The sequence below is a fragment of the Vicia villosa genome, linkage group LG6, assembly GCF_029867415.1.
Source record: "Vicia villosa cultivar HV-30 ecotype Madison, WI linkage group LG6, Vvil1.0, whole genome shotgun sequence".
Lineage (NCBI taxonomy): Eukaryota > Viridiplantae > Streptophyta > Magnoliopsida > Fabales > Fabaceae > Vicia > Vicia villosa.
Window position 1 is genome coordinate 72,045,618 of NC_081185.1, and position 24,295 is coordinate 72,069,912.

Here is a 24,295-nt window from a genome sequence, read left to right on the forward strand (position 1 = left end):
TAACTGTGCAAATTGTTTTTATCATTCAAGTTTTTAGACTACACTTATTCAAACCCCCCTTTCTAAGTGTTTTTCTATCCTTCAGAAACTTGACTGGATTGTTTTCACATAGCTATTTCTCTTTATAAGTACTTTTCAAAGTTTTATGACAATTTCCTACTACTAGGATTTTTGTCTCCTTGTACTAATCCGCCTATTATGGCTCTTTTTCAAAAAAATCAATGCAGCTCACGCTCAAAATCAACGTTTTCACTTTTCTGTTTTGAGTACGTAAACGTCCCAATGATAAATTTTGAATGAACATATGCATTTGAATATGACTGATGAAAAACATGAATAGCATTCAGGTAATGTCCCAATCATCTGGGCATCATCCCAAAACCAGCTTCAGAGGAAAATTCCCTAACAGAGATGTATTTCTCAGCAAATTACTCAATGAGATTTTTCTCTCCAACAAAATGATTCGAGAAATCTTATTCCCCAGCAAGGCTATATAAGATCACTATCCCCAGAAGGTGTGGTCTCCACACCAAGGCTTGGTCAAATAGTGCATCGGAGGATTATGCATCTTTCTCATTCCCATTCAAGGGGCATCAAAATCAGAACTTTCAAAATTACCTTCATCCCCAAGCGGTAGTCAAAGATCCCTCAACAGAGTAATCTGGTCCGTGAGGAATTTCCCCAGCCGGGTACACTCGAACAAGATAGCAAAAATCATCAACAATCATCAATGCCTTCATTTCCAAAATAACAAGCAGGGATTTATTTTCCCAACCAGAAGTTTGATACGCTCTAAATTGCATAAATCATACATCATACATCATACATTATATGCATATTCATACACAGCATATAATGTTTCATGACAAACGCATACATAACATGCACATTTCTCACTTAGTTTGAGAATCTTAACATATACATTACATGCATCATGACATTGCATATCACTAACTTGATCTTTTTCAGGTGGACGAATATCCTCAGAAAAGTTGTTCTCAATCACATGCAGTGTTCCCTTGAATTCTTTTCAGACGAACGTTCCTCTCAGATATAATCAAGAAAAAGATTCATTCTGAAGAGATCTTTCTTTTCAAAACACCTATCAACTCAAAAAACAAGCAACATAGATCTAAGTCGATACCTTGGACGGTTCCTTAATGATCTACCATCAAAGATCTAAAGCGGAAACCTCAGACGGTTCCACAACGATCTACCCTCAGATCTAAGTCGATACCTTGGACGGTTCCTTAATGATCTACCTACAGATCTAAGTCGATACCTCAGACGGTTCCACAACGATCTACCCTCAGATCTAAGTCGATACCTTGGACGGTTCCTTAATGATCTACCTACAGATCTAAGTCGATACCTTGGACGGTTCCTTAAGACGATCTACCCTCAGATCTAAGTCGATACCTTGAACGGTTCCTTAATGATCTACCTACAGATCTAAGTCGATACCTTGGACGGTTCCTTAAGACGATCAATCTTCAGATCGAAGTCGATACCTTAGACGGTTCCACTACGATCAACCTTCAAAGATCTAAAGCTGATACCTCAGACGGTTCCTCATAGATCAACTTTCAAAATCTAAAACGGAAACTTTGGACAGTTCCGTAACGATCAGCCTCCCAGACTTAAAGCGGTGACCTTGGACGGTTCCGAAACGGTCAACGCAGAGGTTTTCAAATCCTTCATCAAGATATAATCAAAGGATTCATTCTGATGAACAAACCAGCGATACATTCAATGGATGGCATCTGAAAGCCCATCTCAGGTAATGTTATGATCTGCCAGCAACATCTCTCAGACAATACTCAAATGCAATTTCCAACATCACTCTGAATGGAGGTAAGTGCAAATTTTTAGGGCATCTAAAATATTCAATCATCTTCTACCTTCAGATTCCAAACAGTCTCTTCAGGTTTAAGAAGATTGAATAGGGGCAACTGTTATACCCCAAAATTTGCCCGCATCTTTTTCAGAAAGAAGGCAACAGACTTCTGTCTCAAAATGGGGAGTTTCATATAATCTTGGATTTAATTTCATAAATGTCCTGATTTCATGAATACTCGATTTTTAGAATTTTTCTTATACGGTATTTTGGTTCGCTGTTGAATTTATTCTTACGTAAACGCCAATTACTGTTTATCACTTCACACACGCTTTATTTGCAGATAAATAGCACTGACGCAATTGGTACATAATTAAATCTTTTTGCAGGCGCAAAGTCCGGGAATTCAGACTGTACTGGTAACGAGTATATTATTATTAATTTTTGTACTATATTCCATTATTTTCAAAATCTTTTCCTTTCTTTTCAAATCTCTTTCTTTCAAAATCAAATCCTAACTTTATTCTACACATCTCTCTTTTTCAAACCCTACCATACACTTTCTTTCAAATCCTACTACCACTCAAATTTTTCTTTTTTTTGTACGGAATCACTTCATTCCCCAACGTCTCTATCCTTCTTTTCACTCTATAAATACCTCTCATTTTTTTATAAAATCTCACATCAAATTTCAACTTATCTCTCAAATTTCTACTTCATATTCATTCTCTCTTCTTCCCCGGCAAAAATGGCGAAGCGGATGGATACGTGTTTTCTTATGGTCATCACCGTCGTGGTAGTGATCATGTCCTTTTTCTGTCTGCATAGTCCTGAAAAATGCGGACCTGGGTTGTTTACACTCCCAATCATCTATATGTTATTATTTATAGCATGGGTTATTAATCGTCATTCTTAAAGTTTGTCGTATCTTGTGTTTTCAAATAACGTACCGTTTACTCGTCGTACTGTTCATTATATTATGTAATATTTGTACTGTCAGTATTAAATGTCGTACTATTTGTCGTACTGTTGTTTAATTATTAAGATAATATTTTGTGTGTTTTCTGCCAGTTAAATATTTATTTTTCTGTGCATTAAATGTTTTTTCAAGGTTATTATCGGTAATTTCGTTTGCATACAGTATATATTATTTATTTATTATGTCTGTGTTTTTCTAACAACTCATGTAAATAAATTTTCACCATTAACACAAAAAAAACAAAAAGAAAAACAATTAACTTTGACTGTTGAATTTTCACTTTAACTGCTACGTTAATGCCTGAACAGTCAGTTGACAGTCAAACCCGCTGACAGTGCAATTCTCCGTGTTTTGTACCATCAATCAAATCAATCTTTTGCATTTCAAAATTCCAAGATTTTTGTTCTAGAAGTCTTCTGAACATCACATGATTAGCAGAGACTCATCACTGCACAAAAATCAGGTACGCTTAACTGTCTCGTACACGAACAGTCCCTAACTAGGGTTTTTGTTTTTTTCAGGAGAACAAGTTTTTTGAGACCTCAAATGGATTTCATGGACCTCCATATATCTCAAAGTACCACCATACAAATTTTCAAACTTCAATTCGCTCAGACGCACAGTCAGCAGCTCAAACAATCAACAGACGACCAATTTGACCGAAAAGTCAACAGACAGTCAAAAATGAATTTTTTTGTCAACATCCATATTTTGTCAAAAGATTCATCATTTGATCATTGGTTGATCATAATTCATCAAGGAAAGATCAAAAATCAGCAAAACCCTAAGTTTCAAAATTAGGGTTTTCTCCTAAAAAGTCAACTGAACTTTGACCGGCCATAACTCTCTCCTCGTTCATTCAAAAAATTCCAACCAAAGCTTGTTTTGAAGGAAATTCAATTATATTTCAAATGCAATTGGTCCCATGGTCATTAGATTCACCATTTGGAAAATATGAACCAAGACATTACAGGTCATTTTCAAAGTCAACAAAAAGTGGTTTTTTGTCAAAGGCCATAACATCAAGATAACTTCTCCAAATGAAAAAAAGTTTCCAAAGTGGCTTGTAGAGGACATCTTGAGGTTTCTAAAAAGTACAAGAACTCCTTCACATGATAAAAATTGAGGGATTTATGCCTTGTTGAAGTTGGCTATTTTTTGGGAAAATACATGAAATCAACATTGATCAAAAGTGTTTTTTTCCAAAAGAGACCAAGTTTCCATAATCCAAACATGCTTCTAACAATGCTAAGGGCCTCCCACGACCAACCTAAGGCCCATAACATTTTATTTCTTTTTGGTTTAATTTTATTACATTTAAGATTAAATTGAAAAGAAATGGTGCAAGATAATGTCATGTAGCTTTGATCTTAAGCATGAGTCATCAAGAATCATTCAAAGCTCTGCCCCAAAGAGATGGTACAGAAGAAGGTTGAAGAAAATTGAACCATGGTTGCTTGAATTCAAAGCTACATATTATTCAAAAAGTCAAAAATTCAACAAAGCACTTAATGCATGTTAGCTTAGTTTTTAAGTCCCTCCATAGCCTATAAGTGAAGAGGAATACTTCAGCAAGAGCAGACACACGAAAGAATCCACAAAGAATAGCCAAGAAACCACAAAATTCTCACAAAATATCAAACACTTTGTAATTTTCATTTTGCAATTTCTAGCTTACCTCAATAAAAAATAATCATTCAAATCATCCTCAGGGATCGCATCTTCCAGGCACTTTTAATAAAAACTAATGCCACTAATGAACTCAGGGGGTCTTGATTAGGCTATCTGGGTTGTTTGCAACAATTTATTTTCTTGTTTTTGCAGGTTTAAAGAAGAAGAAAATCGGAAACCAAAACCGTTGCCAAAAACCTGAAAAAACCGTTGCCATAGTTGTGTAGAAGATGATGAACAGTAACTAGGACTTGTTGACCTCCACGCATGCGTCCAGCGCTCCCTCCCTTTTTTCTATTCGTCCACGCATGCATAGTGGGACCCACCTGACTTATTAAAAGTCTTTGTAATCCCACGTGACCAGTCAATGCAAGTTTACCATGCTCTCTCCAATCAAAGCCATCAGATCTCCTAGTAATCTGATCCAAGGTTCACAAACACGCATGTACACCCTGGAGCCACAGCTCCTCACCACACAGGATTTTTTCTTCAATACTTTTAATTTCTTTTTTAATATAACTTATAAAATTAATTTAAAATAGTTTTAAAAATAAAAAAAATATAATAAAAATACTTTTAGGTTTATAAAATAATCTATTAATTTTTGACACAAAATTATTTTATTTTTCTTAATAATTAAAATATTTTGTTTAATCAATTAGTATATATTTATATATTTGCTTTTTAATTATTTCAACCAATCAAAAAATCAGAAAAAAATTGTTCTTTATATTAAATTTAGTTTACATATTATAGACTAATTTTGTACATATTTAGAATATCTTTCTCTTTAAGTTTTAATTATTTTTGTAATTATTTGTATAATTATATGTTAATTTAACTTAATAATTTTCAAAACAACTTCAAAAAATCCAAAAAAATTAGTTTTACTTTAAAATTAATCAACAAGCAATATGAACATATTTTAAACTTAATTCTTAGGTTTAAATTTTATTTTTACCTTTTTCTCATTTTAATTAAATTAATCATGCATTAATTCTAATTAAAATCAACCATCCAAAAAAAAACCAAAAATATTTCTTTTATCTTATTGCAATTTAAATTCCTAGATAAGTGTATAGGTTGTCAAATTCATGTAAATAGCGTATTTTACATTTCCCGCACAATCGATGTAATAGCGTAGATTTACTTTCCGCATTTTACATTCCCGTACTTTAATTTCTGTACATATAAAACTGCGTGTATGTCAAAGATAAAAACTGAAGCGTTAGATCACTAACTTCAAAGACAAAAATATCTGAATCAAAACACAATCACACTTGCACCTCTTAGGGTAATCCCTCTGTTACTCTTTTCAAAATCCAAATTCTACTGTTTCAAACACAAAATCGAACCTTTGTTTACATACGGTAAAAGGAGAATTTTTTAAAGGAAATAGGTAAGGACCTTATAAACTTAGGGTAGACCTCCTAATTGCTTGCTCAAATCAAAACAAACAAATGTTTCATATATCATTGTTTTTCAAAATAAAACTTTCAAAAAAAAAAGACAATACTTGGTATATATCCAAACAAGGATCATTACGAAGTTAACGTTCTTTTTTTCAAAACATCCTTCGAAAGGTAAAACACTTTGTATACATCCACACAAGGATCATTATAAAGTCAATTTACAAAATGAATTTTAAGACCACATACAAGCATTTCAAGGCAAGACAAATGATTCAAAACAAGTGAGCTAAGCAACTAAGAGCCCATGGATAGCCATGGATACAAAGGGTGCTAACACCTTCCCTTTGTATAACCTACCCCCTTACCCAAAATCTCTTAAAGGTCTTTTTCTGTTTCTTTTATAAACCTTTCCTTAATTGGATAAAATAAAAGTCGGTGGCGACTCTCTGATTTTCAAAAACACAAAAGCAAAAGAAGAGTCAGTTCGTATCTCTCACACGAGAGGTAGTAAAAAACCGAGCGCACGACAGCCTCCCACATGGAGGCGTAATAGTGATGAGCTACCAGCGGATCGAAAACGGGGGGAGGACCTGCAGAGAGTCCGGCCTGAGAGCTAGTGGCGGCAGCTTGCTGATCTTTCTCAAAAGGGGTTTTACAGAATCTGTCAATATAAGTATCGTTAAGGGCGGTGTGAATCACCAGGTGTCCCTTATCCGAACAATCAACTCCCCCAGCATGGCATAATCCTATAATCAGACCTGGAAATGGCAATACATATTTATCATTAATGCCATGTTCAGTATCGCTCAAAGCTGCTCTCCTCAACTCCTGTGAAATAATGAAAGCGACATCCACAGAGTGTCGGGACATGATGACTCTCATCAGAAATGCTCCATCAAAAGGGATGGTGGTCACATGTGCCCGAGGTCGGATGTTATAACTGAGAATGGACAACACAGCTCTTGCATCAATGTTCAAATCTTTCCTGTGGTAGTGTACAGGTGCTCTATTCTTACCAAGTACCGGTCCTCTTCCTGGAGCACAAATCTTCTTTGTAACATCATCCAGACTATATGATGTTTCAAATAGATGTTCTCTGTAGTAGCACTTTTGATTATCTGCTAATTCCAATGGGTTTCCCAAGAACTCACTGATGGCCTGTCGGTCGAACCTGATAGTGTGACCCCTAACAAATGTCTTCTGGTTGTATGCCACAGTTTTTGGAGTGAGCTTGATGGCATTGGCATAAAATTCCCTCATTATATCAACATTGACCTCTTGATACGGTTCAAACAAATGATCCCAGTTCCGGTGTGCAAAATACCCCCATAAGGTATTGTAAGGGCTATTTTCAGACGGCACAATCAATTTCTCCGGAAGTATAGTGCGAGAGGTTAATTGAGTGAACGTCTCCTTTTGTGCAGGCCCCAGGAACCTTTTGGTGTTGACATCGCGCGTGTGGGTACCGCGAGGACCGGAACTCGTGCTCTTTGTACGGCCTCTCTTGGCTGGTTTCATCTGCAATGATACACAAAAATAACCACACAAACAACATCATGCATCATGAGGTATATCAAAATTAAAACAAAAATGCAGAAATTCGCACAGTCGCGGCTTGCTGCCTCGTGGACGCGGCTTGCTGCCTCGTGGCCGCAGCGCGACTATGACAACAGTTTGTAAAAACGCGTGTTAATGGCAGTGGTACCAAACACCCATAACCCCATTGATTGTTTTACAATGACCAGCATCTGAAGGATAGAAAAACACTTAGAAAGGGGGGGATTGAATAAGTGTAACTTTAAATCTTGGACGATAAAAATAAATTGCACAATTATTTTTATCCTGGTTCGCTGTTAACGAAGCTACTCCAGTCCACCCCCGCAGAGATGATTTACCTCAACTGAGGATTTAATCCACTAATCGCACGGATTACAATGGTTTTCCACTTAGTCCGCAACTAAGTCTTCCAGAGTCTTCTGATCACAACTTGATCACTCCAGGAACAACTGCTTAGATACCCTCTAAGACTTTTCTAGAGTCTACTGATCAACACGATCACTCTAGGCTTAGTTCACTCCTAAGACTTCCTCTAGAGTATTCTGATCAACCTGATCACTCTAGTTACAAACTGCTCAGCCAACTGCTAAGACTTCCTAGAGTATACTGATCACACGATCACTCTAGTTCCTTACAACTTAATGTAATTCTAAGAGTTTACAAATGCTTCTTAAAAGCGATAATCACAACTGTGATATTTCTCTTAATCGTTTAAGCTTAATCTCACTAAGATATTACAACAGCAATGTAGTGAGTTGATGAAGATGAAGATTCTGAGTTTTGATTTGAATAGCGTTTCAGCAAGTTTATTTTCGTTCAGAGTTGTTAAGAATTGGTAACCTTGCTTCTCATCAGAACTTCATATTTATAGGCGTTGAGAAGATGACCGTTGAATGCATTTAATGCTTTGCGTGTTCCGTACAGCATTGCATTTAATGTTATACGCTTTTGTCAACTACCTCGAGCCTTGTTCACGCTGTGTCTACTGACGTAGCCTTTAGTAGCTTTAACGTTCCTTTTGTCAGTCAGCGTAGTCTGCCACGTGTACTTCCTTCTGATCTGATGTTTGTGAATACGACGTTTGAATATCATCAGAGTCAAACAGCTTGGTGCATAGCATCTTCTGATCTTCTGACCTTGAAGTGCTTCTGAGCGTGATACCATCTTCTGATCTTCAGTGCTTCTGATCTCATGTTCTTCTGATGCTTCCATAGACCCATGTTCTGATTCTGCTTCGACCATCTTCTGATGTCTTGCCAGACCATGTTCTGATGTTGCATGCTGAACCATTTGAGACACATCTTCTGAGCGCTGAATTATGCGTACTCTTTATATATATTTCCTGAAAGGGAAATTGCATTGGATTAGAGTACCATATTATCTTAAGCAAAATTCATATTATTGTTATCATCAAAACTAAGATAATTGATAAGAACAAATCTTGTTCTAACAGCATCCACTACAGAGTCTCCTAGCCTAAGGTTTTTCAGAATCTCCTTACCCGTTCTTAGGGTTCTACCTCTCCTTTTAATGAAATTGAAAGGGGGAAAGAGTAAAGACATACCTTGTTGGTGATGAGGGTGAGATGCTGATGACAAATAGTGACAGAATTGTAAAATTTAGGCTAGAGCCTTGTTGGGGCAAAGTCACTTCTCGGCGTGGGGCAAACAAATGAAGTGGGGTCTGAAGAAAAACCCTACTTCTTTCTTTTTAAAAGTCCGAGATTCGCAAAGCCGCGCCTCGGCCCTTAGTGACTGCGGCGCGCTAAACCTATTATGTTGTTTTCGCGGCGCGCGGTCACGCTGGCGAGGCGCGCTGGTTTTAAAAAAAAATGTTTCTTCTTTTGTTTGCCTTACATTTGCCATAGTGAACTGATGATATGAAAAGAGTGCTGAAAATAAAGTAAAAGAAATCTTACGACGTTGGGTTGCCTCCTAACAAGCGCTTTGTTTAACGTCGTTCGAGCTCGACGGACGGTTTTCTTACGTGCTCAGAAGTGCGAGAGTACACACTTCCCTGTCAAATTCTCCCCCAAGGTAAACTTTCAGTCTTTCTCCATTGACAGTCCAACTCTCTTTGGTTTTGCTATCCTCAATGACAATAGCACCATATGGCTTGATTTCTTTGACCATGAACGGTCCTGACCACTTGGACTTTAGCTTACCTGGAAATAATCTTATCCTGGAATTGAACAAAAGCACAAGGTCTCCCACCTTAAACTCTTTCTTTTTAAGTTTCTTGTCATGGTATCTTTTCATATTTTCCTTATACATTTTGTTGGACTCATATGCTAGGTACCTGAACTCTTCGAGCTCATGGAGTTGCTCTTTCCTTTTCTTAAAGGCTAAGCTGTCATCTCTATTAAAGAAACGCAGAGCCCACAAAGCTTTGTGCTCTATCTCAACAGGTAAGTGACATGCCTTACCATAGACCATCTGAAAAGGCGATGCACCAGTGGGTGCTTTGTATGCGGTTTGATATGCCCAAAGAGCATCATCAATCCTTGTGGACCAATCTTTTCTGGATACTGAGACCGTCTTCTCTAAGATATTCTTTATTGCTCTGTTAGAAATCTCCGCTTGCCCGTTGGTCTGAGGGTGATAAGGTGAGGAAATATTATGACTGATAGCACACTTCTCCAACACTTTAGCAACCTGTTCAATAACAAAATGGGATCCACCATCGCTGATAATCACTTGAGGCATGCCAAACCGTGTAAAGATGTTACGGTTTAAAATTTTCAATACCGTTTTGGCATCCGCCTTAGGAGTAGCGATAGCTTCAACCCACTTGGAAACATAATCCATAGCAACTTAAATATATTCATTAGTAAATGAAGGAAGAAAAGGTCCCATGAAATCGATGCCCCAACAATCAAAAACTTCAACTTAGATCATGGTTTGAAGTGGCATCTCATCTTGTTTACTTATCCCTCCAACTCTTTGGCATTTATTAAAATTTATCGCATGATGGTGGGCGTCTTTGAAAATAGTTGGCCAGAAAAAACCGGATTGGAGCACTTTTGTTGCTGTTCTCCATCCATTAAAATGCCCACCACTAGGAGAATTATGACAATGCCACAGAATTTGTTGGCCTTCCTCTTCAGTAACACGCCTTCTTAGTATGCCATCCTTACCTATCTTGAACAAATATGGGTCATCCCACACATAATATTTCGCATCGGATAACAACTTTTTCTTCTGGTGCCAATCGAAGTCCTCTGGTATCATACCAGTTGCTTTATGATTTGCAAGATCGGCGAACCAATGTCTGACTTGGATTTGAAAAAGTTGTTCATCCGGGAATTCATCATTTATTTCAGCTTCTTGGTGGGTGACATTTACATTGACCAGACGGGATAAATGATCTGCTACCACATTTTCTGAACCTTTTTTATCCCGGATTTCTAATTCAAATTCTTGTAAAAGAAGGACCCATCGAATGAGTCTTTGTTTCGAATCCGATTTAGTAAGTAGATATTTAATAGCCGCATGGTCTGTGTAAATCACCACCTTTGTTCCAATGAGATAGGATCTGAATTTTTCAAGGGCATACACTATAGCTAGCAACTCTTTTTCTGTAGTGGCATAATTGACTTGAGCGTCATTTAAATCTTTGCTTGCATAGTGTATGACATGAAATATTCTTTCCTTTCTTTGGCCTAGTACCGCGCCTATGGCATAATCACTAGCATCACACATAAGTTCAAAATGTTTTTTCCAATCAAGTGCTACGATCACAGGTGCGGTAACTAGCCTTTCTTTTAATTCATTAAAGGCTTGGACACATGACTCATCGAAATTAAAACACGTACCTTTGTTGAGTAAGTTACTCAATGGTTAGCAATCTTCGAGAAATCCTTTACGAACCTTCGATAGAATCCCGCATGACCCAAAAAGCTTCTTACTCCTTTAATGTTTACTGGAGGTGGAAGTTTTGAGATGACCTCCACCTTGGCTTTGTCCACTTCAAGCCCTCTTGAAGATACCTTTTGCCTTAGTACAATACCTTCAGTTACCATGAAATGGCATTTCTCCAAATTTAGAATTAGGTTGGTCTCAATACATCTTCCCAGTGCCACATCCAGATTAGCCAAACAAATGTCAAAGGATTTTCCGAATACCGAAAAATCATCCATGAATACTTCAATACTATTTTCAATGAGGTCTGAGAAGATCGCTTGCATGCACCGTTGAAAGGTGGCTGGAGCATTACATAATCCAAATGGCATTCTCCTATATGCGAAAATTCCAAACGGGCATGTGAAAGCTGTCTTCTCATGGTCTTCTGGGTTGACCACAATCTGGTTGTATCCGGAGTATCCATCTAAGAAACAGTAATAGTTTTGTCCGGATAATCGCTCAAGCATATGATCCATGAATGGTAAAGGGAAATGATCTTTTCTCGTGGCTTTATTGAGTCTATGATAGTCGATGCACATTCTCCACCCAATGACAGTTCTTGTTGGTATTAGTTCATTCTTCTCATTACTGATGACCGTCATTCCTCCTTTCTTTGGCACTACTTGTACTGGACTCACCCATGCGCTGTCTGAAATTGGGTAGATCATTCCTGCTTCCAAGAGTTTGACCACCTCTTTTCTTACTACTTCCATCATGGTTGGATTTAATCTTCTTTGCGGTTGAGCTACCGGTTTGAATTCTTCTTTCAACATGATTTTGTGCATACAATATGCCGGACTTATACCTTTTAAATTGGCCAAGACCCATCCAATTGCAGCTTTATTCTTTTGTTAAATTTGAAGTAGTCTTTCTTCTTCTTGTGTGGTCAACTTTGAACTAATAACTACTGGTTTCTTTCCCTCTTTATCTAAAAAGACATATTTCAGATGATTTGGGAGTAGCTTTAGTTCCATCTTTGTCTCCTTCACTTCTTTTAGTGGGTCTAATGTTTCCACTTTCTCATTCTTAACATTTATGTTTCCTCCCTTTTCTAGCTCCTTCAAGAATACTTCGATTTCTTTTTCTTCCTCTTGAGTCAGCACATTAAACGAATCAACAAGGGATCTTTCTAAAGGGCTAGAAAGGTGGATCTCACTGGCTACTTCTATGGCTACCTCTTCGGTGACATCAAGGCGGAAACAATCACTTTTATCCTTAGGTTGTTTCATGGCGTCGAACAGATTAAAGCATACCTCTTCATCTTGGACTCTTAGTTTCATGATACTATCGTCAATATCTATCATCACCCGGGCTGTTTTCATGAATGGACTTCCAAGAATAATCGGTTATTCTTTATCTTCTTCCATATCAATCACAACAAAGTCTACTGGAAACAAAAATTTGTCTACCTTTATTAACATGTCTTGTGCGACGCCGTGAGGAAGAGTGGTGGATTTATCTGCTAGTTGTAAGGTCATTCTTGTTGACTTCATATCAATATTTCCCAACCGCTTCACTATTGATAGAGGAATTAGATTGATGCTTGATCCCAGATCTATCAATCCATTCCCAATGTGCTGATTGCCAATTGTGACAGGTAGTGTAACTCGTCCAGGGTCTTTTGCTTTTTGAGGGAGACGGGACACTATAGCGCTACACTGCGCATCAAGAACAACAACTTCTTATTCCTCTGGTCTCTTCTTCTTTGTCAAGATATCCTTCATGAATTTTGCGTACTTTGGCATTTGGGCAATGGCTTCGGAGAATGGAATATTGATTTGTAATTGCTTGAAGATTTCCATAAACCTTGCATACTGCCTAGCATTATCTTTCTTTGATGGTGCATGTGGATACGGGAGGTGTTGACTTGGTATCACATTGTTTGCTATCTCGTCACCAGCGCGCCTCGCCGGTTTGGCAGCGCGCCGCGGTAATGATTTTTTTGGTTCCTCTTTGTTCATCTCGCTCAACAATTTCATTCTCCTCATCTTCCGCAACACGGTTATCATCTTCCTTCTCAATATCATTGTTTTCAACTTCCTCACTATCGCCTTTCTGACCAGTTCTGGTTACCACTGCTTTGCAATCCTCTTTCGGATTCTCTTGAGTGTTGGCGGAGAATGTTGCATTCGACTGATTAGCCGCAATCTGTTTAGCAAGTTGCCCCACCTGAGTTTCCAAATTTTTAATTGCTGCATCCTGGTTTTTCTGGTTTGTCATTGACATCTGCATGAATTGTGTCATAGTTTCTTCCAACTTAGACGGTCCTCCTTGTTGTTGTGGTGGCGGTTGAGTGTAGGGTTGAAATGTTTGTTGTTGGTATCCTTGATTGTTAGGTCTTTGTTGATAACCTTGATTGTTATTCCTTGGTGGATAACCCTGCTGATACGGCGGATGATTCGGATTTTGATTCTGCCTTTGTCCTTGGTTGTTGTTCATGTAATTCACTTCTTCTTCCAAGACTGGTGGGCAAAATCCTGTTTGATGATCTCCCTTGCATAGCTCACACTTAGCAACTTGGTAGGAATTTGAAACTCCATTCAGCTCTTTAATTTGATGTGGTAGTTTGGACATTTGTTGTGTCAAAAGCTCCACTTGTGAAGTTAGCAATTTGTTTTGAGCCAACAGAGCATCACTATTAGTTAGCTCTAACAATCCAGGTTTCTTATCTCTGACAGTTCGATCATGATTGCCCTGACGGTCATTTAGAGCCATTCGCTCAATTATTTGAGTCGCTTCAGCAGGTGTTTTGGACATTAGTGAGCCACCAGTTGTGGCATCCAAAAGTGTCTTGTTTGTGGGTGTGAGACCGTTGTGGAACATGTGAATTTGATCAACTTCTGCAAAATCGTGTCCCTTGCATTTCCTCAGCATAGCTTTATATCTTTCCCAAGCTTCATTCAGTGATTCATTACTACCTTGAGAGAATACCGCAGTTGTTGTTTTTGCATCAAAGAATCGGTTTTGAGAGTAAAACCGTTCCAAGAATTTTTCTTCCAAGGTATTCCAATCAGTCATTACTACTTCAGGTTGATCTAGATACCAATCTTTAGCCTTTAATAGCATGGAATGTGGGAACAACCTTTTGAACAATGTCTCTTCATCCGCTTGAGCTACACATGTAGTACCTGCTAACTCATAGAATCGAGTAAGATGCGTGTATGGGTCTTCATGGTCCAATCCGGAGAAAGGACTTGCACAAATGAGCTATAGAATACCGGTCTTCAATTCAGATGTCCGCCCGTTGGCGGCAGTCCTCGCAAATTGTGGATTAAGGTGAGGACTATTTGCGCATGGAGTTGTGGCGGCCATGTTTACAACAATGTGTTGTATGATGGCTTCTTGCTCTTCTTCAAATAGTTCGTGAAAGTAAAGTCCGTCAGACGACTCGTCAATGGTTTCTAATGATTGTGACAAAGTCGCAGTTGCGTTGTTTCTTGCCTTTGCTATGTTTGCTCTTCTTCGTGTTTTGCTATTCAATCTCCTAGCGGTCCTTTCGATCTCGGGATCAAAAAGAAGTTGATCGCTAGAAACCTTGCAGCGCATACACTAATTCTGTAAAAACTAACAAACACGTGAAACAACCAGATTAATAAAAGTAAACTCAAAATAAAAGCTATTGCAATGCGTGCAATATTGACACAGTCCCCGGAAACGGCGCCAATTTGTTGAAAGTATTTTGGGTAAATATTTTATAATATATCATATCCACAAAGACTGAGTCAATATTACTGCCGTTCTATAGTCAAATTATAATGAGTGGTAAAAAGCATTGGTTTTGATTATTTAGTCTAAAAGTGCGTATAAGAAAGTAATAATTAATTGACTGAAAGCTTAAAGAATGAGTAATAATGGTGATGAATATGTGGAGTTCTAGGGTTCATCAACCTATTCGTATGCAATGATCAATTAATCCACAAGTGAACCATTATATAAGCTATTATCTTCATTCATCCTCAAAACAGATATTATGTCTAATATCAATTTAGAGCCACCTCTACCGGTATGATATTCGATATCTCAGAATAATAATAAAGATAAAGGGAATTAAACACAATGATTTATGAAAACTTATTTACAATCCCATCTCTGAAAATTAAGAACAAGTCAATATAAAAACCTATGGCAAAAGTATGAACTCTATCTCTCGATTGATAGTTCAACAATGATATAAAATAAAAGCAAGGTTCTTTATTGATAATAAAACTTAAACAATTGTTCACAGGAATTAATCAAAGTTATTGCATCTTCATAGGTTAACTACTACCTTAAACTCAACACAATGGGGTTTAGCTCTCCATAGACACGAAGAACACACAAAACTTCATAGAAGGATTCATCTTAATCAAGGGGATGTCTTCGATTGATGTTGAATTCTCCATTGAATGCTGTTTTCAGCTCTGGAATATGAATGCTCTCTGAATTTCGCTCACCAAAGATATGTCAGTTATGAGGATTACGACTTTTATTTATAACAATATTTCTTTTTAACGAAGCAACCGCGGCACGGTACGGGGGAGCGCGGCGCGGACTAGAGGGTTTGGCGCGCCTCGCCCAAATCTGCTGCGGCGCGGCCTTTGCTTTATCTCACTTTTTTATGCTTTTGCGTCTCCAGTGTCCTTGCGCCTTCATGTTTCCTCGTCATTACTTCTCAGCCTTAATACCTGCATCAATAACACCTAAAGTGATTCGATTTGCTTTATAACTAGAATCAAACTTCTAAAGTTAAATTCTAACCACAAAATCACTCAAAATCATACGATATGCTCAACTTTAGATCAAAAGGTAGTTATTTTACACATGAAAATACTGATAATTCACTCCTAACACAAACCAAGAAGCTCTGATACAAGAAGTCTCAAGTTCTAATAGCTCAGATACATAGAAGATTGAAGATAATAGAGCTCTGATACAAGTGATCACAAAGAGAAATTCAAAGCTCTGAAGCTATCCAATGGAAGCTCTGAAGAGAAGCTCTGAATGTTCTGAAGTTCTAGTTCAACATGAAAGTCTCAACTGAAATGGAAAATACTCAGAGAAGTCTTTTATTTATAAACTCTTCTAGTATTAATTTCAGGGGGAGATTGTTAATCTCAGGGGGAGACATATTCACACACTCTAATTATATGCTTATGCTATATCTGTGTAATTGTCTTTGTTCATCTGATATTCTAGATACAAATTCATATCAATTCTGTATGTTTTTGTCATCATCAAAAAGGGGGAGATTGTTAGAACAAGAAATGTTCTGATCAATATTCTTAGTTTTGATGATAACATTAAGTATGAATTTTGTATAAGACAATGTGGTACTCTAATCCTTTAAGTTTTCCATTTCAGAAAATATATAAAGAGTATGCACAAATCAGCGTTCAGAAGCACTGACTCATAAAGTATTGGATGGCTTCATCAGAACATGCTCTGGCAAGACATCTGAAGATGGTCCTGCAGAATCAGAACATGAACTGGAAAGCATTAAAAGAATGGAAGTTAGAAGTATAAGCTCTGAAGCTCTAATGGTATCACGCTCAAAGCTCTTCAAAGTCAGAAGACAGAAGATGCTCTACACCAAAGCTGATGACTCTGATATTCAAACGTTGTTATCTATAAATCTGAGTCCAGAAGAAAGTACAAGATGAAAGGCTGTAACGTCAAATATCTGACTGACAAAAGGAACGTTAGAAGCTACAAAAGGCAAAGTCAGTAAAAGCAGCAAAAGCATGGCTCGAGGTAGTTGACAAAAGTGCGAAACATTAAATGCAGTGTTGTACTATTCACGCAAAGCATTAAATGCATCCCAACGGTCATTTCCTCTTAAGCGCCTATACATAGAAGTTCTGATCAGAAGCAAAAAACAACACTTGCGCAAAACTTACAGAAACGCTGTCAAAATCAAAATCTAAAAAACTTCATCTTCAACCTCATAAACTTTGTAGTATCTTAGTGAGTGTTAAGTTTAGAACTTAAGAGAAATATCACAGTTGTGATTACAGCTTTATTACAAGCAAATCAAACTCTTCTAAACATTTACTTTACATTGATTGTAAAAGATTTCTTAGAGTGATCAAGTTGTGATCTGTAGACTCTAGAAGATTAGAGGGTATCCAAGTGGAAAACCATTATAATCAGTTGGATTAGTGGATTAAATCCTCAGTTGAGGTAAATCACCTTGTCAGGGGTGGACTGGAGTAGTTTGGTTAACAACGAACCAGGATAAAAATAATTGTGTTCATTGTTTTTATCTTCCAAGTTTTTGAGTTACACTTATTTAACCCCCCTTTCTAAGTGTTTTTCACTCCTTCAAATGGATGCAAAATAAAAATACAGAAGTAGGCAGGACCTCTCTTTTTGTTGGGGGGATTATTATCCTTAACTCCCCATGGGGTTGGACCAGCACAGGTCTGACTTGTCCCCAGCAGAGTCGCCATTTCTCTGTCGCGCTCGAAGACAGCACCCTTTCCTGGAAGGAGAGTAGGTGGCCAGTGGTTCCTGGGGGTTTCTCTTTGTTTTGAGAAAAGAACGCGTAACACAAACTTGTAATCTATCCTACGAGGAGGAAGGGGAAAAAAGATATCAATAAAACCTAAATTGGTTAGGTGTGGGGAGCACCTAGGAGAGATTCTAAGGATCGGGAGGTCGGTTATATAGAGGGAAGGTATTAACACCCTAAGTATCCGTAGTACTCTATGGGAGCCCTTTTGTATTTTTATCCGGGGTTAAACTGTGGTTACTGTTTACTGGAAAAGTTTCTCCTTTGTGATAGGAGAGAGAATGGATTGAGTAAAAGACAGGGAAACTGACTGTTTTTAGTTTTTTTGTTTGCTCTCAAAGATTCCTCGTGAATCTCATGCCTACATATCCCTAGTAGAAGTCAGAGCTTTTTGTAGTTCGGGGAACTAATAGGGAAATTGGTTGAATTTTGGTGTCTTGTGTAAAGCCCAAGATTGAAGCTAAAAGTTGATATTTGTTTAGAGAAAGAGACAAGTCATCATCTTAACTGAGAGATATCTCAGCTATTCCACCATAAACATTTTGAAAGTAACGGAAAAGAGTTTTATTCATAAGAGATGGACCTTACTTGAATGATTGCAAGTATGCCAGTCACAATCTCTTGAATGAAAGAACAGTTTTTCAACCATTAGAGAAGGACAATAGTCTGGATTTGAAATCAACAGAGCGTGCCTCTTACATCAGCTAAATGGGAAAATGTTTTAATAATGTTTGTATTTTTGAATGTGGTATAATAGAAGAAATGTATCTTCCCTGGAGATGAATCACGTCTCACCTCTGGAGAGAAGATTTGAATTTTGAGTGTCTTGTGTAACATCCCAAATCTACCCCGAAATTTGATAGGAAAATCAGAGTGCAAAATCTCAAAAACAAACATCACATTTGAGGCGTCACATATTCATCTAAAACAACGTTATAAATCATGCTCATATTTATAGATACATAGCACCAATAACAGAGGAATCATCCTTCATTAAACAGCTAAATCCAAATAGTTCACAATATCACAGCGGAATTCAGTTAACGTCATAATCCAAATCATAGCATATATGCCAACATGGCAACAACTGACCAACATGTCTCAATCAAAGAGAACAACAACAAAATCCAATAAGACAAAATGACATAATCAAAACATAATGACATAAAGCAACAAGCATCGCAAAAATTCCCCGTTTGCTACGTATCAGAGCATAGACACACCGACTCGAGCTACTGACGGTAAACGGCTACTCCACGTCGTTACCTGCACGTTACCAACAAAGGGTAACATTTAAACAGAATGAGTGAGATATCAAACAGTATAAAGGAAAGTATGATAATATTAAAAGCAAGGAAGAGATCATACATAGTTCACCACTTCTCATCACATCACATCTTACAACAACTTTCATCACAAACAACAATGTTACTATCCAATTACAATAACATATTCACTAGCACAATTACATCATCAACATATCACAACATTCACGTCATAACCACAGACATTCAAAATGTGACTCATTATGCGACTTGACTTTATGCACATGCATGTGGTACCATTGGAGTAAAACTCCCGTCTCAAACAATTGCCATTGGGCCGTCTCAAACATTTTCCATTAAGGTCGTCTCAAACGTTTGCCATTAAGGTCGTCTCAAACAATGTAATGGATGCGACTCAAATTATGCACATCCACAAACACAACTTAAACAACATAAGCAACACGTCATACATCGTCTCAAACAACACCAACTCAATGCCAAGGTTCTATGGAAATAACCGTATGATTACCATCATAGGAATTTACCACATCTCGGTCACGTCGTTACGACATACAAGCACACAAACTTACATCACATACAACTTCACAAAACATCATTAAATTGGAAACAAACAATTCAAGAAAAGGTTTCAAAAAGATATCCAAAGGTTCTCAAGTCATATCTATTATAAGGATAACATTTAGAGCTTCACGGAGGTTCAAACGACACTTAAAAAGGAGTTACGGATCAAAAGATACAGCAATTCAAAGTTTGAAAAAGTTTTGCACAGTAGGGTCCGCTTAGCGACCATCCAGCGCGCTTATGGAAAGTCAAATTCAATAACCCAGCTTGAAGCGAGCTAATACAGACTGAAAACAATAACTTTCACGTTTCACAGTTCCGCTTAGCGGACCATCTCCGCTTAGCGGGCTCGAGCATTTTCCAATTTCCATTCAGCATCCGCTTAGCGAGCCAGGGCCGCTTAGCGTACGCGCGATTATGCAGAAAAATCACCTTTGTGACAGACCTACGCAATCACTCATCCACCACTCAAAACTCATCCCAATCAGCAATTAAACACATATAATCACAACTTCTAACATCATTCATCATCAATAATCAATAAAAACGTGATTTCAATCACAAATTCATGTAATTCATCATAAACTTAGAGTTTTTACAACATTCAATTCATGGTTCAACATATCATCTAAGCTCACCCTAAACATCATCATACAACCCTTTATCATGAAATAATCTCACTGTTACCTTGGGTTTTGGATTGAAGTCAGCTCTATTCTTCAATCTCTCTTTCTCCTCTTTCACTCTTCTCTTCTTTCTCTTCTTTTCCCAATATTCACCAAATGAGATTCTAACTCTCTATTTTCTAAAACCCTTGTTTTTGTTAAAACCATTACTAACTTCTAAATGCTAATGGGGTCTAATTAGCACCTCTCAATTATTAATACCAACTTAGGCCCAATAACTAATAACCTTACTAACTTATGTTATTTACTAATAATTCTCAATAAATAACATGAATATCACTTAAGCACATAATTAGCACATAATCAAATAAATAATTCACATTGTAACGCCCCAGACTGCTTTCGGAATGATCGACTGACCCCACAAACCAACACGGGTCTTTTCAGCATGCTTTGACCTCACTCGCATGCTTTCCGAGAAACTTCCCAGAAGGTCACCCATCTCATTACTACTACAAGTCAAGCACGCTTAACTGTGGAGTTCTTATGGAACGGGCTACCGAAAAGAAGATGCATCTTGTTGGTATAGATAATACATATCAATCCTTATATGCACTCCTTCAACCATGCAGTCCCATACCTGCACGGTCTTAGGATCCCTCTCATTCTGATGTGGCGACCACCATAGCCCCCATTGGCCTCAAGTGTTACATGCGGTGTAACCACCCCCGCCTTCTTTGGCCTCGGGTGTTACATGCCCACCAGCTTCCGCATGGTTCTTCCTCGAACCACATCGTACTGGGAGAGGTCTGGCTCTGATACCATTTCTAACGCCCCTGACTGCTTTCAGGATGATCGACTGACCCCACAAACCAACACGGGTCTTTCAGCATACTTTGACCTCACTCGCACGCTTTCCGGGAAACTTCCCAAAAGGTCACCCATCCCAATACTACTCCAAGTCAAGCACGCTTAACTGTGGAGTTCTTATTGAACGGGCTCCCAAAAAGAAGATGCATCTTGTTGGTATAGGTAGTACCCATCAATCCTTATAATCTTTCCTTCAACCATGCAGTCCCATACCTGCATAGCCTCGGGATTCCTCTCATTCCAATGTGGCAACCACTCCTTGCCATATTCGGCCTCGAGTGTCACATGCGGTGCAACCACCCCTCGCCTTCTTCGGCCTCGGGTGTTACATGCCCACCAGCTTCCGCATGGTTCGTCCTCGAACCACATCGTACTGGGAGAGGTTTGGCTCTGATACCAAATGTAACGCCCCAGACTGCTTTCGGAATGATCGACTGACCCCACAAACCAACACGAGTCTTTTTAGCATGCTTTGACCTTACTCGCATGCTTTTCGTGAAACTTCCCAGAAGGTCACCCATCCCATTACTACTCCAAGTCAAGCACGCTTAACTGTGGAGTTCTTATGGAACGGGCTACTGAAAACAAGATGCATCTTCTTTTCGGGAGCCCGTTCAATAAGAACTTCATAGTTAAGCGTGCTTGACTTGGAGTAGTATTGGGATGGGTGACCTTCTGGGAAGTTTTCTGAAAAGCGTGCGAGTGAGGTCAAAGCAAGCTGAAAAGACTCGTGTTGGTTTGTGGGGTTAGTCGATCATCCCGAAAGCAGTTTGGGGCGTTACAGCCCGTTCCATAAGAACTCCACAGTTAAGCGTGCTTGACTTGGAGTAGTAATGGGATGGGTGACCTTCTGGGAAGTTTCTCGGAAAGCATGCGAGTGAGGTCAAAGCATGTTGAAAAGACCCGTGTTGGTTTGTGGGGTCAGTCGATCATTCTGAAAGCAGTCTGGGGCATTACAAATGGTATCAGAGCCAGACCTTGTAACACCCTTCTAAACCCCGCGGCAATTTTTAAACAATTATATCAGAGTAAAACATAAACACAAGGGTGCCACAATTATATAAAATAATTAAACCAATCATTGTCAAGTCATGCTTCATTAGGAAACGGTTCACCAAATCGTAATTAAGTTTATCACAGCGGAATAAGAAACATTACCAGTTACATCCAATGGAATCATAATCCAACACCAAATAAAGTAGATTAATTTCATAAAACTCTATAACTATCGTTCCCCAGTGTTACAGATCAGAGCATGACTGACACGACCCAACATAAACGGAAAAACTCTATGAGTCATCTCACCAAGCACTAATGCCGCTACTCCTCAATCTGAAAATGACAACATGTAAGGGTCAGTCTCATTCTCAATTAGTAAATATTATGCAATTCATAAGCAACAAGCATCATAATATACCGTTCACCCAATTATACATATTCAGATTCACGTCTATTATTCATTAATTCCCACAATAATAGATTACAACACATACTACAGAAATCCATACAATCATATTAAGACAAAATGCATATGACACAAATGACATTATGCATGCGGTACCAATAAACCGTGGAATCAATCCACCTAACCGATCTACGCCTCATCGAGATACGGCCCACCGACACAATTTCCACACAATGGGAAATATGTCCACCAACGATCCAAACATCACCGGGATCCAACATCAATGCATATGAATGAATGAAACACATATAACATACTTAAAACACACTGAATCACGATGAACAACTCATCTCAACACCACATCACCGAATAAGTATGCACATGTTTTTAACACCATTCAAATAGTCATGCATCCATCACAATCATAATAACAATTCACAACCAATTCATCATCTCATCAAACACATTGTCACACCTATCTCATATGCACACAATGTTCAATTCTCATCAAGTAATTAAATCGAGTTTTTAAAGAAATAAAGTTGGCTAATACCAATATTCATCATATAAAACATTTAATTACTTGCACAACTCCCAAAACGATACTAAGAAATGATTCACGGATCAAAAGATACGTTATTTTGAAGTTTGGGAAAATTCACACACAGCAAGGTTTGCTCAGCGGAGCAAGGCAGAAGCGAAATCCTTCAGACCCCCGCTCAGCGGACCTCAAGCGATGTCAAACAGGAGCGAACTACGTTGGGACCTCCGCTCAGCGGACCCCCCTCCGCTCAGCGGACCTGCGATTTCAGCAAACCCCAAGTCTGCGACAGACCCTGCGATTTCACATCCTTTCCACCCAAAAACGATTCCAGACATCACATACAGGCATATAATCATCATACATTCAATTGTACACCATAAAACATCATCCAAACTCATTATTAACCAAATAGTCCACACAATTATCATCAATTCAATTCAATTATAACACCCTAACCTAACAATCCCAATATCTAATTGAACCAAACCATACATCTATCTACCTATCACCTAAGACCACATAAGAGATACTAAAAGGAAGAGTCCCCCTTTACCTCGATGAATTTCTTGAATGCTCTCCTTCCGGTTTCACGTTCTTGCCTCTTCCTCTAATCTTGCTCTTTTCACGTGTTCTTCCTTTCTCCCCAAATGGTTCTTTTTTCCTTATTTTATAAAAAATAAAATAAAATAAATTAACCACAACTTAGAAAAAGGCCTAACCAATTAGCACCCCTCTTTTACTATCACCACACCATAAGCCCAATAGCTCTTACTCCATCATTTTCCAATTAAATCCAATTTAAAATTCTAAAATTCCAATTATTTAACTTAAATCCAAATTAAATTAATAAACTGAAATTATGGGTGTTACAGACCTCTCCCAGTACGATGTGGTTCGAGGACGAATCATGCGGAAGCTGGTGGGCATGTAACACCCGAGGCCGAAGAAGGCGAGGGGTGATTGCACCGCATGTGACACTCGAGGCCGAATATGGCAAGGAGTGGTTGCCACATTGGAATCAGAGGAATCCCGAGGCTATGCAGGTATGGGACTGCATGGTTGAAGGAAAGCTTATAAGGATTGATGGATACTACCTATACCAACAAGATGCATCTTCTTTTCGGGAGCCCGTTCAATAAGAACTCCACAGTTAAG

General features: G+C 38.3%; 1 protein-coding gene across 1 annotated transcript; it reads right to left on the reverse strand.

The window, feature by feature from the left end:
- Positions 1-12,704: 12,704 nt before the first annotated feature.
- LOC131613854 (uncharacterized) lies at positions 12,705-14,670 on the reverse strand. Its single transcript, XM_058885492.1, has 4 exons — positions 14,577-14,670; positions 13,954-14,486; positions 13,256-13,770; positions 12,705-13,011 (listed from the first exon to the last, which is right to left on the reverse strand). The coding sequence occupies exons 1-4, from the start codon at positions 14,668-14,670 to the stop codon at positions 12,705-12,707; spliced, it is 1,449 nt and encodes a 482-aa protein (XP_058741475.1).
- Between the last annotated feature and the right edge of the window lie 9,625 nt (positions 14,671-24,295).